Source organism: Vipera berus (genome assembly GCF_964194415.1).
Source record: "Vipera berus genome assembly, chromosome: 8".
NCBI lineage: Eukaryota > Metazoa > Chordata > Lepidosauria > Squamata > Viperidae > Vipera > Vipera berus.
This window is the reverse complement of record NC_138211.1, coordinates 13,664,842-13,682,320: the sequence shown is the minus strand read 5'-3', so window position 1 is coordinate 13,682,320 and position 17,479 is coordinate 13,664,842. Positions and strand designations below refer to the sequence as shown.

General features: G+C 40.2%; 1 protein-coding gene across 2 annotated transcripts; it reads right to left on the bottom strand.

The window, feature by feature from the left end:
• Nucleotides 1-6,687: 6,687 nt before the first annotated feature.
• BAG4 (BAG cochaperone 4) lies at nt 6,688-17,312 on the bottom strand. 2 transcript variants are annotated; one of them, XM_081333941.1, is made up of 5 exons: nt 17,117-17,312; nt 12,818-12,919; nt 10,926-11,180; nt 10,003-10,245; nt 6,688-8,032 (listed from the first exon to the last, which is right to left on the bottom strand). In XM_081333941.1, exons 1-5 carry the CDS (start codon nt 17,264-17,266, stop codon nt 7,544-7,546), a joined length of 1,239 nt encoding a protein of 412 aa, XP_081190067.1. In that variant the 5' UTR covers nt 17,267-17,312; the 3' UTR covers nt 6,688-7,543. The 2 variants fall into 2 exon arrangements, with proteins under 2 accessions (XP_081190067.1, XP_081190068.1); XM_081333942.1 differs by lacking the exon at nt 17,117-17,312 and adding an exon at nt 16,722-16,986.
• Nucleotides 17,313-17,479: the final 167 nt, after the last annotated feature.

Sequence of the window (17,479 nt, the reverse complement as noted above, 5' to 3'; positions counted from 1 at the left end):
CCCGTTTAATGATAATAACAAAAAAAAATAAGAGTTGGGAGGGACCTTAGAGGTCATCTAGTCCAACCCCCTGCTCAGGCAGGAAAGCTCATACCCAGGGGTCCTCAAACCTTGGCAACTTTGAGACTTGTGGACTTCAACTCCCAGAATTCCTCAGCCAGCTCTGCTGGCTGAGGAATTCTGGGAGTTGAAGTCCACAAGTCTCAAAGTTGCCAAGGTTGAGGACCCCTGCCCTATACCATTTCAGACAAGTTTCTTCGAGTGCTCTTCGGAACACAGCGCTTTGCGGGGCCAGAGCCAGTCCTAGGGTCCCATCCAGGTGGCAGACGCCACTACGGTCCTTCTTTTGTCTGCCGCATCTGATCCACCAGCTTCTGAGGAGCTTTTCCAGAGGTTGCCGTCTACAAGCCTTTGCCTACTGGATGCCCGGGACTTTTCAGTAAAGAAACGGAAGCCGTTGGGCAGCCCCTTCTCTCCTGGGGTCTCCCTGCCCCCATCCCCATTTATCTCCTCCCAGCCTTGCAAATCCAAACCTGAGCAAGTGGGGAAGACCTGGGCTCCGGTCCTCTATCCCACAGCCCAGCTCTCAGGGTGCAGGAGGTGGGCCCCCTGAGCTCCCCCCTCCAAAAAAAGGCAAAGAGTTAAATGCCATACCATTTAAGAAATAGTTACACCCAGAAGCCTGCTGACCCTTCACATACCATAAAACTGTTGACTAAGAGTTTTGCACAATAGGTTGCTTTTCTGCCTAATGCCTATAACCCATTTTAGAAAGAAAAAAAAATGCTTTGTGACTAGTGCAAATCAGTCACCCACCACATGGCTAAGCATGAAACAGTTGTACAGTACATAATTGGCTGTAAGAGCAACACTTCTAAAAATAGGAATTGTTTCTCAGGAAACAATCTGAATTATGGCTAATCTGAATTATGGGTTGCCTGTAGCAGGAGAACGTAGCTTGGTGCTCTTGGACTACAATGCTCTCCATTGCTTATTTTGCCCATGTCGGTCAGGGATAATGGAGAATGAAGTCCTTAATTTCTAGATGACAGCTTGGCAGACATTTGTAAGCAGCTTAATACAGCAGGCAGATGGCTCTAGCTGATGTGCATCTTTAGCATTTATACATCTTAAAGTTAAAAGCAGTGAATGGCATCAAAAATGTAGAAGCTGATCAAGTATTACATTTAGGATATGAATATGTGATGCTCCATACACACAACATATTTATAACATGCAATGTGTTTAATGCACTGAAATATTGAGTGTGGAGGGTGGTCCTCCAAGACAGACCTTTGCCAGTCAATCAAACTTTATTTCAGTCAAAAACCAGTATAGAAAACAAAAGGAACAAAAGAGTGCAGAGAAGAGCAACAAAGATAATTAGGGGATTGGAGGCTAAAACATATAAAGAACGGTTGCTGGAATTGGGTATGTCTAGTAGTTTAATGAACAGAGGGACTAAAGGTGACCCAATATCTCAGGGGCTGCCACAAAGAAGAGGGAGCCAAGCTATTCTCCAAAGCACCTGAAAGCAGGACAAGAAGCAACGGATGGAAACTAACCAGAGAAGCAACCTAGAACTAAGGAGAAATTTCCCAACAGAACAATTTAGTGGAACAATTTGCCTCCAGAAGTTGTGAATGCTCCAATACTGGAAGGTTTATAAAAGATGAAAAACCCAAGATTGCCAGCCATTCTGATAGCCTTCAGCAGTTTAACTTGCCCCTCAATAATTTTTCTGACTAACACCTCTGCCATCAGGGCAGGACTTTGAGACTGAACCCTAAGTCACATGCCCCAGGGTTGGGTTATATCTTTTTAGTGACTGTGAATACACACTATTATCTGAAGAGAGAGAGGCATAAAACCATTTACATCCAAAGTCTAAAAGTCCCTGGTCTTCTTAGCTGGGCCTACATAGGTAGCTCCCTAAGATGAGTTGCACTGAAAGAAAAAAAATTGCCAGCAGAGACTGCAAACAAACATCGAAAGTGAAGAACTGATTTGCCAGGTACATTTTGGAAAATTTAATCACCATCTAGTTTTCAAAGCAGTTATCATCACGAGCGATAATTCCAGGTGGACTCATTTGGTAAGGACAACAGTGGTTGGTTGAATTCTTAATCCATACACTGTATGTTGCTCTATATTTTTCAGATCACAGAATCTTGAATAGTTCCAACCACTAGAGATTAACATCACCTGATGAGTTTCTGCATCTAGGGGTGGAGTTGAACCCTTCTTGTGCAGCACCATAATTACTTCATGTTTACCGATTTCTAAAAAGGAAGTATGATTGAAGGCAGCCTTCTTTTAGCTGGTGTCCTTCAAATACACAAGCATCATTGCCCCAGCATTGTTCAGAATTAGGCAGTGCCTTCCAGGAACTGCCATTCTACAGCATCTAGGTCAGATTCCCCGTTCAGGCTATACAAATATATTTCTGGACCACAGTTTTATGGAAGCATCCCCAGGGTGCTGGTCTCTGCGTGCAATGCCTCATTTTGTCATTCACCAGCATTAGCATCCAAAAGATTCACAGTATGGCTTTTAACCAAGAGTATGTTCACTTCTTGCACAGATTAACTGAATGGCAGGGACAGTGAGCAATGGCATTATGAAAAACACCTTGCGTCAAGGCACCACACGCCTCCAGAGAAGGCACCGTGTGCGAAGTAGAAACAGAAGCTTCCACTTGCTATAGCCTGGAGATATATAGCCACATCTTCATAAGATGGGTGTAAATCCTTGGGTTGTCTTAAGATTTGATGCAGCAAGTGACCTTCAGGCTTTACTTATAAAGCTAAATATCAGCAACCGATGAATGAATGTAAGGCCTTTTCACTATACCGCCACATTGCATTACTGTTAGGACATTATACACAGGTGGTCCTCAACTTACGACCACAATTGAGCCCAACATTTCTGTTGCTAAGTGACACAGCAGTAGTGAATCTGGCTTCCCCGTTGACTTTGCTTATAAGGAGGTTGTAAAAGGTGATCACGTGACCCTGGGACACTGCAGCCGTCATAAATGTGAGTCAGTTGCCGAGCATCCATATTTTGATGATGTGACCGTTGGGATGCTGCAGCGGTCATAAGTGTGAAAAACAAATCCTAAGTCACTTTTTTGCAGTGCCGTTGTAACTTTGGACAGTCGCTAAATGAACTGTTTTAAGTCGAGGACCATAATCTGTCTAAAGTTATGACTCCTAAAACAAGACTCCATTTCAGATAATACCATGAATACATTTAACCAGGAAGCAGTATGGAAATGGCCCGACATCCCAAATTAGCCCTCTATAATGGTATTCTGTGGCAATTTCCATTCCAATTAAGCAGCCTAGCCTTGGGCTGGTACTTCCACAACATAAACTAATAAATGCTAATCTTATAATGTAATCCAATTTGCACCCATTCCCTTACAAGTACAGATACTTACTTTACAAATTGTACCATAATGGGACCGGAATGTCTGTCACTAAATGATATAGTTGCTAATGAGCTATGTCCAATTTTGCTGGTTTTTTTGCTGGGGTCATTCCCACAGTCATGAAGCAAATTCAACTTCCTTCCTTGACTTTGTTTGCCAATCATGTGATCCTAGGACACTGCAACTGTCAAAAACACATGCCCGTTGCCCAGCCCCTGAATTTGGATCACATGATCATGCAACACTGCAACAGTCTTAAGTGCAAGGACAGATTGTAAGTCACTTTTGGTCAGCACAACGCCGTTGTTAACTTTGAACAGTTGTTACATGAATGATTGCAAGTTGAGAACTATCTGTATTAAATATGCTAAAGCATGTCCACTACAAACCAGATTTTGGCATTATTTGTCTTGTTGGTGAGGTGAAGAACAAGCAAATCAGAAAACTTTGGCAATCACACATGCCCCTTTCACATGACAATTTAGTCACACATTTTTTTACATTTCTCAACACTGTATAATTAGTTGTATGCAGCTGTGACCTGGGTAGCTATTAAAAAAATTCTGAAGCTGTTTAAATTATAAATATAAAAAAGGGCAAAATTTTTCAGAATTTTAAAGACCCAAAACTATGCCATATATAAAATACAGCAAGTAAGACGAGAACAGTTTAACTAAGCTCAGAAAGCAGTGAAATAAATTAAATGTCTGGGACATAGGGACTTAAATGAGTCATTGCTGCCACTTCAGAGCAACTCTCCACCCAGGACAAATGTTCTTTACGCTAAGCTTCTCAAAAAGCCTAAGCCTTGTCAAATTATACAGTATCCTTCACTTTGGTGAATATACTTGATCTGAAAACACGACAGGACTTGCATGTTTTTAAAGTATGCTGATCATGAAATCCATAAAAAAATCTCATGCAGTGCTAGTATGTATGAGATGTATGAGTGTAAAGCTTTCTCAGCCTTTTAAATTCATAGCCCTCAGGCCACAATCTTATGTAAGGGATGAGACATCGGGGTGCTGCATGTAGCTTCCAGACCCATTTTGTCAGAAAACTAGACAGCACGGCCCAATTAATGCTGTACATACATATCAGATGATACTTTCTTCCAAATAGATTGCACTACAAATTCTCAGATGTCTCCATTAGCTCCCCAAACACAAATCACTCTCAAAAATTGTGTTAGTTTTAAACTGCCAGCTGGCAGAGGGAGTTTGTATGGATTGTATGGATTGATCCTTGTGCCAGGGGGAAATCACAAAAAATAAAACAAGAAGTTGGTGATCAAGGTAATCACTTCATTGAGCAAAGTCCATATGATAGATACTGCATTTTGCTAGCTGAAACACTGTACAAATAAACCATAATTAGTTATCATTACATGCATTCTATGATTTGGATTAAGAACGGCAGTAATAGAGAATATGTTGTCTTACAAATGAAAGATATAAGATAGGCATTTTATCTCCAGCAAACACAAAGTGGGGAAAGAGAAGATTAGAAAGTATAGCATGACCTTAGTTTCGTTTCTGAGTGTTTGACATTGTTTAAAACCCAATTCTTTTAAACATTTTAAGATGCAGAAAAAGTAGAGTTTACAGGTTCATTATTTTGCAGTAGAAAGGTAAATCTCAAGTTCCTTCAGACAATATTCAACTGCAAAGTGATGCAAGATAATGAAACATACAGTACTTATCTACCCTTATCTACTATCTCTATTGTTCCTATGATTGTACAAGTAGTCTGGAGTCCAGGAGGGGGAGGCTTTCTCAGTGGGCAAGGAGGCATCGGGAGCTTGGGATGTCTGGTAAGCAGGAAAAGGGCAAGCATGGAACCTCTCTTGCAGTTCATAGAGTAGATCTCTAATTATGCAGATCGTCATTTTAGTCTGGAAGGTTCTGTCTGTAGGCGAACAATAAAGCTACTCAGAAATACGTCCATGTCATTTTTGTTTTGTGCAGTCTGACATCAGTCTTGAGAGTAAAACATACTATCTGCATAACTATAGAGATACTCTAGGAATTGCTAGGGAGGGTCTGTGCTTGCCATCTTTCTGCCTGCCAGACATTCCGCTGTCTTTTGCGAAGCAGCCTCTCCCTCCAGAGACTACATTCAAACACACTTTCCTAATTTATTCCCGACAATGCTGTTAGGCAGGTTCAGCTGAAGGAAAATGCCAGGTTCCAAACTCTTGGTGAGATTATTATTCTTCCTGGTCCCACATTGTGGGATTTTTAGTAAAATATACACACAAGCTAACATTGCCAACTTAAATGAATCTCCCGTCGCTTATTTTACATTGTTTTCCCACTTGTCTTTTAGTGTCACATGAAAGCCTCAAAGGCTGGTCTTCACCCTAGAACTGATGCAGATAATCACAGAACAAAATTTAACTGGAATTTCCTTGGATGTGCTGAGAATAAGAACAAACCTGACTACAACCATCACACAAATTAAATGATGGTTTCTGTACAACAGAAAGGCTTTTTGCATAAGTAGTACTGAAACAAGTAAAAATAAGAAAACAAAACGAGAATTTTCCATTGAAGATTTCTTTCCTACCATGGAGACAACTGAGCTGTATTCTTAACACAGAGAACATGTGGCATTCTTATCCAATAGTTTAACAATAGAATTGTTGCACAATGTTTAATTTGGCTGCCTCTTTCCTTGCTTGGCTCATTGTCCTGGCCACCTCGTCTCTGCAGAGTCCAGTTCCAACAACTTTTTGGTCATTTTATTCATTGCTGAACTATATTATCTTTATAGCATGTTCCCATCCTCTTTATAAAGATTTACAGCAGAAAAAGACCATGCAATATTTTTTTAAAAAAAACCTTAAACTATCGACTAATGTTTGGAAGTTTGAGTTCACTGAACATATATGGCAACAAACAGTATCAACTAGACTTTTGAAATTTATGGAAGGAAAGTCAATAGCTAATGTTACAGCCAAGTCATATATTTTTCTTCTTACTGATATTCAGAGCACTAGGGCACAAGAAACCAGGAAGTACGATACCATAGTTAACTGTTTTCTGTATCATGTAGTCTTTTTTATTTAAAGCATCTATACCCTGCTTTTCAATCAGAAAGTGGTTTACAAATCTTTTATATATTGTATGATGTTGTCACTAAAACAGTTCTATTTATTTTATTATTTTAGCTATTTTATGCAGTGCTCTTCTTTAAAGTCTTGCAATCAATACCTGTTTTTAAAACCCTAAAAGATGTATTTGGGTCTGTTGTTTTTTTTTGAACCAGAGACACACTGTGAAGAGCTGGTAATTCATGATAGTAGCCTTACTTGACCTCCACAGGTATGGGAGATGATTATTCCACATCAGCTGCAACAGATTAAACCAGAATGCAACTGTAACATATAAACACTACATTACAACTAAGTATTTATCACCAAATTCTCCTGGCCCAAATCCTTATAATCAGTTTATTAGTTGAAAGTGCCAGCTGTTCAAGCATCTTTTAGGCTGCTCCTTATCCCATCTTTTTTTTTAAGTGAATTGTACTTGCATAATGAGGGATAAAATAACATGAAAAATCCCTGGGTTTTGGTTGCCCTAGTGATACATGGCTTATCAGCATGGTTGCACTTAAACATATTATATCCCAAAAGATATTATACAATTTATATGACAAATAGGAAGAATCTATAAATAATGCACAGAAAGAGTAGCTAAAGAGCCTGAAATCATAGCTTTACTGGTGCTGCATTGCAATTTAAGATTTTTTTTTCCCTCTACCTTTCAAATACGACAGATAAACTCATTGAAATCCTTGATGGTCCAGAAGATTTTCTGATTTTCTCTTTTTGCCAAATGACTGCTCTCTTCTAGCTGGAAAAACTATGCAACAAAACCCTTAAAATAACAAGGGCCAGCATTTCATCCCTTCTTATTCACTGAATGGGCGAAGCAGCATAGTAGATTCTAGATCTGACCCCTTTGTTAAATCCGATCAAGCTTGCCATGCTTGTTATTCTAAAGTCAAAATGCACATCCCCACTTATTGCTTTGGAGGTCAAGAGAAAAGCCAGAGACCTGTAATAATTTCAGGACTGGATTTTAAGACTTGTCATTCATATTAAAGACCCTTCCTTTCCAGTTCTTCCAGTGCAGCTTGGACTCGGTAAACTGCCTCTTTCCTTGCTTGGCGCACATTGTCCTGGCCACCTGTCTCTACACAGTCCAGTTCCAACAACTTCTTGGTCAGCATTTCTTCCAGTAAGCAGAAGTCCTTGTCTGTCTTTTTACCGACAAATTCATCCACTTCTTCTTCCAACAGTTCAATTCCCTCCATAACTTGTGCAATCTTCTGTATTCCAGGCTGCACATTTGTTGGAGGCTGTACGTTTATTTTAGAAGGCGATCCACTGTTAATTACAGATGGTTTCTTATGTACATTATCATACAGCTGGGGCTGTGCACTATACTGCACTTTGGAGTTAGAAGCAGGTGGCTTAACATCAACCTGTGCTGGTTTGTAGTCATTTGTGGTCCCAGAAGGCAAACTGTTGGCTTCAGGAAGATAGCCATGTTGGTTGATTCCTTGATCCATTTGGCTAAAAGAGTCCTAAATCAGGGGGGAAAAAAAGCAATTTCAACAACTCAGTCGATTCCATTTCCCTCCATCCTGTCTCGAAAATGCTGCAAAGGGAGATCCTTAGGTGGCCAATGTTGCCAGCCTGCCTCTCTGCATATCTGTAGGATCTTCATGCTCAAGACGTCAGCGCAAAAAGGCTCTAGTGCTGAAGGCCACTGTGGATAGGACCTGAACTTTGAACCTGTCAGAATGACATCACAATGTGCCATGATTCAATAGCCTAAAACCTAGGTGACCTTTTCATGGGTTCTATAGATTAGATTAGATAACCTTTATTGTCATTTTTTTTTCCTGTGGGCACAATGGCACATATTAAGAAAATGAAATTTAGTTGCTTCCTCTCAAAGTGTACACATACATAACACACATTTAAAACATACTATATACAACATATGTATAGACCTATACCCTTACATATAAGCTTACTTACTATAGCATAGTAAACAGTGTCCCAAAAACAAGACTGTAACAGCTCACTAGGCTAAGTGCTTCCTTCCTCACACACATACAACATTGTCAACTGGAAACAGCAAATAAGCTGTAGATGAACACGTAAGCCAAACAGCTACCACACTGAAGTTTTGCAAGTTTTAAATCTATCAAAGATGAGCATGCCCAATTACTTTCCCAATTAGGTTTCTTTTTAAAACTTTTACTTTATTGTTACCGATTTCTGCAATATCAAAGCATTTCAACTATGATCAAACTAGATTTCTCCAGTATTTTGCCCAATATTCAACTATGAGCAGACTAGATTTCTCCAGTATTTTGCCGAAATGCTCTTGGCAAAATATTTCTATATCAATACTTGTTGAATATTAACCACCTTCTTGCTTTTTCAAATAGTTCTTTATTTGCCTCTGCAATTCTGCACCTATACAAATCTCCTCTAGATGTACTATAATACTATACTACTCCCATTTTTTTTTTAAAAAAAAAAAGCATTTAAAGCCTGGGACTACAAATTTCCTATTAAATCAGACAAATTTCACACAGCACATGTAGAACAAGCCTATACTTTGTTTCTCAGACTGAACGCTGAAAATAAATCAGCGTAGATTTCTATTTTTAATAAGCTTTGCCTTAACTCTTATCTAGTCCGTTACACTCCAAACACGTTCAGGCATTCTTTTTATATTAATTACCTACTGTATGTTAGCGAGTTTGTTAGTACAGAAAGATTCACAGTATGTATTTGAAAAAAAATATGTCACTTTCATGTAATCAGTATCTGCTTGTGTAAAACCATCTTAATTTGGTTCGACTGGGTGTTTTTTTACTGCAAGTTAGTGACATTTTGACATGTTTAGTTTAAATTAAATTATTAAGTAATTTATTTTGGCTGATTGTGTTTTCAACCAGTTTCAATTCTACCAGAGTTGAATCTTTAAAAAAAAACCTAAAGAAGGGAGGGAGGCAGAGGAGGAATGAGTGAGAGTATGTGTGGTTCACTATCCCAAGTAGTACTGCCAATTGTATATTCTCGTTTGTTTAGCTCTTTACAAATTAGCATTAGCAAAACTAGAAGCATAACAAAATTATAGGCAAGGACAACACAATTTAAAACAATAGAAACTATGGTATTTCAAAGACACAACTCTGAATTTTCAGCATATTCTTTAATAGTTTGCATTAAAGGATAAGTAAGTACAGCTAAACTATAAATTAGTATTACAACATCTATCAGGGTTTTTAAATAAAACCACCATCCCAAAACAGGTACTTATTAAACAGCTGGTGGCAAGCACTCATTTTAAAATTTGGATTCTGCTCCAAAAGGAGTCAGAAAGGTGTTGCATCTAATGGGATTCTTCCTATGACATAGTTGTAGGGCACAAATCCTAAAGCAGATGAAAAGAAGGGAGTTACTGATCTTGAATTAATAATACACCAGAGAGAGATAAAAGAGATAAACTCCTTGTGTATTTCAAAAAACATACCTTTGGATTGTTACTTGGGGGATGTAGAGCGGACACCTCACTGCTAGGCCAAGATTCTGCAACATACTGGTTCCCTTGCCCTGCTGGGGGAGGGGGCCAACCATAGGGAGGCTGTATTTCATACACTCCAGGGGTCTGCCAACTTGCATCTTGAAGTCCTGGTTGAGGAGGGGGTGGTCTCTGCTGCGGAATGCTAGGATTGCAATCCCTGTATGGATAGGGTGGGAGCGGAAAGCCTGGGGCCTGCAGAAAAAGGGAGTGGGTGGGTAGAGAGACTCTTTCTTTAATCACCCCAGCAAAACTCCTCACTTAATAAAACATTAAAAGGCATTTCTGGTGGCAGTGTTTCCGTGGCACCAATTAATTCCACTTTAGTAGAAAAACAACATTCCCCTTATGTGTTCAATGCTTCAAAAGGCCTGGTCCTTTTCTGATGGGCACATCCAATTATGGTCCATCCATGCGGGGTGTAATACAGCTGAGTAAGCAAAGGTTTGTACTCCCATTTCCTTACTCTCGTGATCAGGACACATGCCAGCACTTTACAGTAGAGGCTTCTCAGCACCATTGGGGTGCCCCTTCTTTCGGTATTTGAATGCTCCTTTTCGATTTGTTGTCTCTACATCTATCTTTTTTTTAAAAAAGGGGGGGGCAGTAATTGAAACAGATAAAATAATATGGCCTAGAAACCAAGAGGAAAGTGCCAGGCCTCCTTTAGGCATGAAAGCCAGATGGGTGACTTTGTGCCAGTCACTTTTTACAGCCCAACCCACCTTATAAGGTTTGTTGTTGGGGAGAGACTAGAAGGCAGGAAGATTAGGTGTGTTTGTGGTCTTAAGCTAACCAAACACACACACACACACACACACACACACACACACACACACACACACACAAAATGATGATTCATATCAGATATTTACTTGTGGAGGGGAGTATCCTGCTACCTGCCTCCTCACCATGGAGCCTTCAGTTGGATAGTCTGGAGGAGGATAATTCCAGTTGGATGCTGGTGATGGCGTTCTATATATGCTAGAAGATTCTGTGGAGTAAGAGGCAGGAGGGTGCTCTGAAGAATAGTATGTGTTTGATTGTGGGAGACTGGGATATGGCGGCCCTGCCCCAGGAGCTGGGTATGAAGGTCCATAGACACCATTTGTGTAGGAAGAATCAATTCCCTGGAGGACAAAAAGAGAAACTATTTGAACCAGCTAGCCTAGCTTACAGACAAGAATTCATTAAAGGTATCAATGCCTTATTCCAGCGTTTCCCAACCTTAGGAACTTGAAGATGCGTGGACTTCAACTCCCAGAATTCCCCAGCCAGCATAGTTGAAGTCCACGCATCTTCAAGTTCCTAAGGTTGGGAAACGCTGCCTTATTCAATGACAGTTCCAGAATTATTTGCCTAAGCAGCCTCAGTAAACAAAATCACATCTATTAAGAGTTTATTTTTTTTGGCTCTTGCAACTTTTAGTTACAGACAATATAGGATGTTGCTTGTAAAACAGTTAAGAAGGAAACAACAAAACAAAACAAAAACAGAACATATCCACTGCCAGCAGCCAACACCCAGATAAGGAGAGATTAACACCAGACAATCGAGCGGGGAAAACAATACCCTAATCAAGGAGAAAACCACACCCCCACTTTGCCAGAAGAGAAGCCACTATATATAAACAGAGGACAAATTCCACACTCGCTTGCACTGATGTTGCCTAGTTGGTAATGAAATGTTTGCAAGCAAGCAACCAAGCTCAGAAAGCACCAAGGATTCCATAGCAAAAGAAGCTGTTCTATTTGTTACTGTTTGCTTGTTTCTGGCCATAATAAAACAAAATGACCCAGTTGGGAAGATATTAAGATCACTGATACTTCCTTCCCTTGAGGACCACTCGGAGGCGCCAACTGGTACAGAATGCAGCCGCGAGAGTTGTGTTGGGAGTCTCCCGATACTCCCATGTTACACCTCTGCTCCGTGAGCTGCATTGGCTCCCAGTTGTCTTCCGGGTGAGATTCAAGGTACTGGTAATGGTGTTCATGGCAGGGGTCCGGAGTACCTTAGGGAGCACCTGCTGCCGGCATCAACTTCCCTCCGCCCTGTGCGCTCCCACAGAGAGGGTCCCCTCAGGGTGCCACCGATCAGAGAATGTTGATTGGTGGCCCCCAGGGGGAGGTCCTTCTCTGTGGGCGCCCCGGAGCTATGGAATCGGTTGCCGGTTGAGCTCCGGATGGCGCCCGACCTTCGCTCCTTCCGTCGTGATCTGAAGACACTCTTATTTGAACAAGCCGGCCTGGCCTGATGGGGTATGGGTTGGGTTTTTATGGTCATTTTTAATATCTGTATTTACTGTTTTTAGTCGGGCATATGTTTAATTTTCTTTTAACTTTTGTATTTTGTATTTTTTATATATCTGCCCTGTTCACCGCCCTGAGTCCTTCGGGAGAAGGGCGGTATATAAATAAAATTATTATTATTATTATGTAAAAGAAACTGATTTACGTAAAAGTAGTAGCCCTGTGAACAGCAATGACAGGCTAATAAGCAATCTGGAACAGATTTTACAAACTGTCACTTAGGGCAAAATTTCAGGTGCTAAGATTAAGCTTAAATTTTGTGTCCAGGTGACACCTAAATTCTTACACAGAATGATGTTACACAGCAGACACCCTCTGAAAATTTATATGCTGCATTACTTAACTTGACCCTTTTTTAAATCTTGCTATATACTACCCACTCTCAAACCAGAAGCTTAAATTATTCTACAAGAAACCATGTCGAGACAAAATGCAGTACATTATTCCTTTTACTCTACCTGGCCTTGAAGCTCTGATCCAACAGGATATGGATTTGAATAGGAAGCTCTTGGAGATGAATTCCAGTAGTTGGGGGCATACCCGGGATAAGGAGGCTGTTCCTACAGGAAGAACCAATACATTAAATTTCTGCAAGTGATTAGCCTCACACCCAGAGTATTTCCAGAATACTTTTAAAGCTAAGTTTTGCAAACAAGGTCAATGTCAGACCATCAGTAGGAAGTTCAACAGAATGTTGCTGGGTCAGAGACAATCTTCTTCTTAATCCATGGCTACCAAGCTAAATTCAGCAACATTTGTACATTTGTTGTAGCTTGTTGTTGCTGCTACATCTGCTTGTAGCAACATGCGTGATTTCTGTTATAAGATCCTTATAGCAGAGGAGCCTCAAAAAAAAAAGTAATGGACTGACTCAATCAATTCTTGATGACTGTGTGGGACGACTGATACAGCTTTCTTAGCTACAATAAATATAGAAGAGGTTTGCCTCTAGTTTCATCCAAGATGTTTTTCAACTTCACAGTGTAGTTTACAGCCCGTGTATTCCAGAATTCCAGCCAAGTTAAATGAGGCACAATCGAGGTCCAACAAAATCCACTGGGTGTTGCTATTGCTTTAACAATTTTAATAAATGCATAACTTGGGTATGACTTCGTTTTAATAAACATGGAACTGTTTTAAGAATATACATATTTCAAGTGGTGACTGGCAGGCAGGCAGGCAAGGAAGTCTTGTTTTATTGATGATACCTTAAGACTCACAACCACTGGCAAAAAAATAGGATGAGCACATTGTAGAATAGAAGCCTTCCAGTCTTTTCAAGCTTATATCAGGGAACGGAAAGAGCAGGACTTCCTTTTTCATAATGCAAAACCATTTATATTTATATGAACGTGCACTGCATGATTAATAACAAATCCCAATTTTACCTGTAAAAATCAAATCCTGGAAGGAGGTGGGTGGGTGGGTGGGAGAATCAGAGAACAGGTGAATGAAGTCCTTTGCTCTACAGTACTTCCAGTCTAAGTGGGACGCGGTGGCTCAGTGGGTTAGGACACTGAGCTTGTCGATCAGAAGGTCGGCAGTTTGGCGGGTCAAATCCCGAGTGCCACGTAACAGAGTGAGCGCCTGTTACTCGTCCCAGCTTCTGCCAACCTAGCAGTTCGAAAGCACGTAAAAATGCAAGTAGAAAAATAGGGACCACTACAGTGGGAAGGTAACAGCGTTCCGTGCACCTTTGGCATCTAGTCATGCCGACCACATGACCATGGAGACATCCTCGGACAAGTGCTGGCTCTTCGGCTTTGAAACGGAGATAAGCATCGGCCCCTAGGATCAGAAACGACCAGCACGCATGTGCAGGGGAACCTTTACCTTTACCTTACTTCCAGTATTACATTTCTGAAATGCTTTACAACATCTTAAAGCTTAGCTCATCTGTTGGGTGAGCATTACAACACACAAAGAATTAGTAACTTGTGGTGTTAGGTAAATGTCTACATACTACATTCATGTAAGGATAATATAATAATCCGATAGGAATGATCTGAAAATAGGGATTATGTAACAATGGTTTCTTCCAAGCAATGGCTAGAAAATCTGTAATTTTACAAGAGGTATAAATAAGGAACATATCAGAATGACCAATATGTATCCAAACAATACCTAAACCCTAAGTACGATAATCTAAAATTTATTTATGATTCAAGTAAGTCATTCATACGGTATCTTTGTTTCAATTACAGATAGTCATCGAGTTACAATCACAACTGAGCCCAAAATTTATGTTGCTAAGTGAACCATTTAAGTGAGTTTTGCCCCATTTTATGACTTTCTTGCCACAGTTGTTAAGTGAATGATTGCATTTCTTAAGTTAGTAACATGGTTGTTAAGTGAATCTGGATTCCCCCGTTGACTTTGCTTGAAAGAAGACCGCAAAAACCGATTCCCAGTGACCCCAGGACATAGCAATAGACATAAATATGAACCAGTTGCCAAGCGTCTGAATTTTGATCACATGACCACAGGGATGCTGCACTGGTCATAAGTGTGAAAAACAGTGTTTGATCAGTTGCTAAATGAACTGTTGTAAATCGAGGACTACCTGTATATAACAGTGATTCAGATAGTAACACTAAATCCTCTAAAAAAACAGAGCCCAGTGCCCACTGAAAAACCAACCAAAGTACTACTGCATAAACTTTGTGGATCTCCATTTACTCTTATAGATGTTGAGAGTGACCCGTATTTTTTAGAAATGGAAGAGTTAAGATGCTGCACAAAATATCAAGAATTATATAGGTTTATAAAAGTACCATCCTCCTTTCCTCAAGGAAAACAGTCTCAGCTCCTATCCATTTTTCTTTAACCAATACAATTTCCACCTTATATTTTATGAGGCCCCTTAATGAACTATTTAAACTTAAGATATTTTACACTGGTAATCCTTAACCATCAGTAGCAAAATATCAGTCTTTCAGGACCTATTTCACCGATTGAGCTATTAAGTGATATCAAAACATATTTGGAATCATTATGTTTTTACATTTTTTATATCTGTTGGTATTTGTGATGCACTAAAAATAACATTGGTAAAGCTGTGTATGTTTTACTTAATAATCACCTGGGGAACACCTTTCCTTTTACACTTAGGCTTACTATTTACTGAATAGCTGCCAGGAGTGACTAACCAAAAACAGGCTTTATCTTAAATCTCTCTTCAGCAATCAAACTGATTAAAAACTTTGCCTGAAACTCTTATTCACAGCTTGTCTAACTGTCCAAGAATTTATAGAATGCAAGTATAGTTTGTCATCTCTCCTCAATGTGCTTTAACTAGGAGACTACTTATTTAGTTCTTAAAATTTCAGAGACTAAAATGCTTTCCCAGAAGAAGGAAGTTAATAATGAGACAAATATGTGAGTTTTAAAACACATTAAAGTTATTTCTATTCCAACATTAAAATAAGGTGTCAAGAATTATAGTAATAACATTGTATTGCACTAGTTACATTCACTAGTTACATTTCACTGATGCTTAAAGGCTACCTCATCTCTAGTTGGAGGCACATCTCCTGCCAATTGTTTGTATTAAAACTAATCTCCAAGAAATAGAAATTCAGATCATACCCCCTCCTTGTTGCTAAGAATTTTCTAGGTGTTTAAGTATATTAGATAAGTGTTCACAGTTTAGACTTAGGATTTCTTTGTTATTCAATCAGAATCTTTTGTAAATCTTTTATTGTTACAATCTCAATTTTTAAGCTTGGAAAAAGCTAGGGTATAATAAACTAAAAACATTTGCTTCAAAACAGTGTCTTTTACACAATACTACCACTATGAATTACTACTTTTTAAAACCCTATTTGAATCTGCTTCAGTATTTTGAAGGCTATTAATCAAGTTCAAAAACAGAAAAACAACTACTCTAAAAAGGAGCCAGCTAATCACACCCAAGCTTTGGAAATAAGCTCTATTTGCCATGCAACATAACCATCAAGGAAAGAACCTTCTAGGAATACAAAACATTTAAGGCATTTAACAATTTCTCAGAGCCTACCTTCATGACACAGAATTGTTAGAGAGCATGGAGCATTTTACTGTACACAGCCCTAAAAGACTAAACAAAACGGAGTTGCTTCGTTTTATGGTTTTCCCCCCAGATTTATGCAGCGGTGCCTTCCTTCCTCCTCTAAACGTTGAATGTGTTAGCCAGCAAGTCTTTTTTTTCCCCAAAATAGGATAAAAGCATCCTCCAAGAACACTTCTCGAGTCTCTGGGCTCCATTTTTCAAGAATTAAAAACTTGTACGGTTTTTTCCTGGGGGGGGGGGCGCAGAGGGGACAGACAAGGACGACAAATTCTAGAAAGGAACAAGATGTTGACATTTCCTATAGGACTTACCATTTTCTTAACTTCTAACCAACCCGGAAGTATTTTTCCCCTTTTTCCTTAGCCAAAACCCAGGGAAGGTTTTGTTATGGCTCAGCTCCGGCATGCGTGCCCTTGGTGCGGGAGGAGGAATGCATCAGCCAGAGTTAGCTAAACAATCATTTAAAAAGCAAAAAAAAAAAAAGCAAAATGCGGAGGGGAGGAATAACGAGATGAGCAAACTGGACGGGCTTCGTCTCACTTCCTTCTCAAAGTAGACGCAACAGATTAGAAGCACGTGGTAGCACCTGGGGGGGGGGAAATAGGGCCAAGGAGACGCAGACGGTGGCCTGAGGGGGTCAATTACGTAATATAGCGTTAATCACTGGGAGAGGGGAAAAATAAAGAGTATAGACTTGGGCCGTTACCTGGGAGCCGCCGTGAACAGCTCTCTGCCCGCTGCCGCGGTACTGGGCACACCTAAAGGGTGTCGTGCCCCACGGTGGTGGGGGAGGCTCCGGCTCAGGCCGAACTCGTTCCACTTCCGTTCCGCGTAACCTCCTCAGCGCCGCCGCCATTACGGACTCTCAGTTAGCATTTATTATTTATTTATTTATGTTCCCCTTGTAAAGCAACGCGCCTGCGCACCAGGCGACCAATCACAATGATCAACATACCTCTTCGGCTTCGATTGGCTGTTTACGGTATTCCCGGATGTGGGGAGAGCGGTAGGGTTTTGCTAAAAGGAATTAAACGCTGCTGCTGACGTCAATAAGCGAGGACCGCTCCCC

Coding starts and splice junctions, on each gene's coding strand:
- BAG4 (XM_081333941.1), bottom strand. CDS start 17,266: ATGGCGGCGGCGCTGAGGAGGTTACGCGGAACGGAAGTGGAACGAGTT. Junction 12,920..17,116: donor CTGTTCACGGCGGCTCCCAG/GTAACGGCCCAA, acceptor TTCTTCCTGTAG/GAACAGCCTCCTTATCCCGG. Junction 8,033..10,002: donor CCCCAAGTAACAATCCAAAG/GTATGTTTTTTG, acceptor CCCCTGATTTAG/GACTCTTTTAGCCAAATGGA.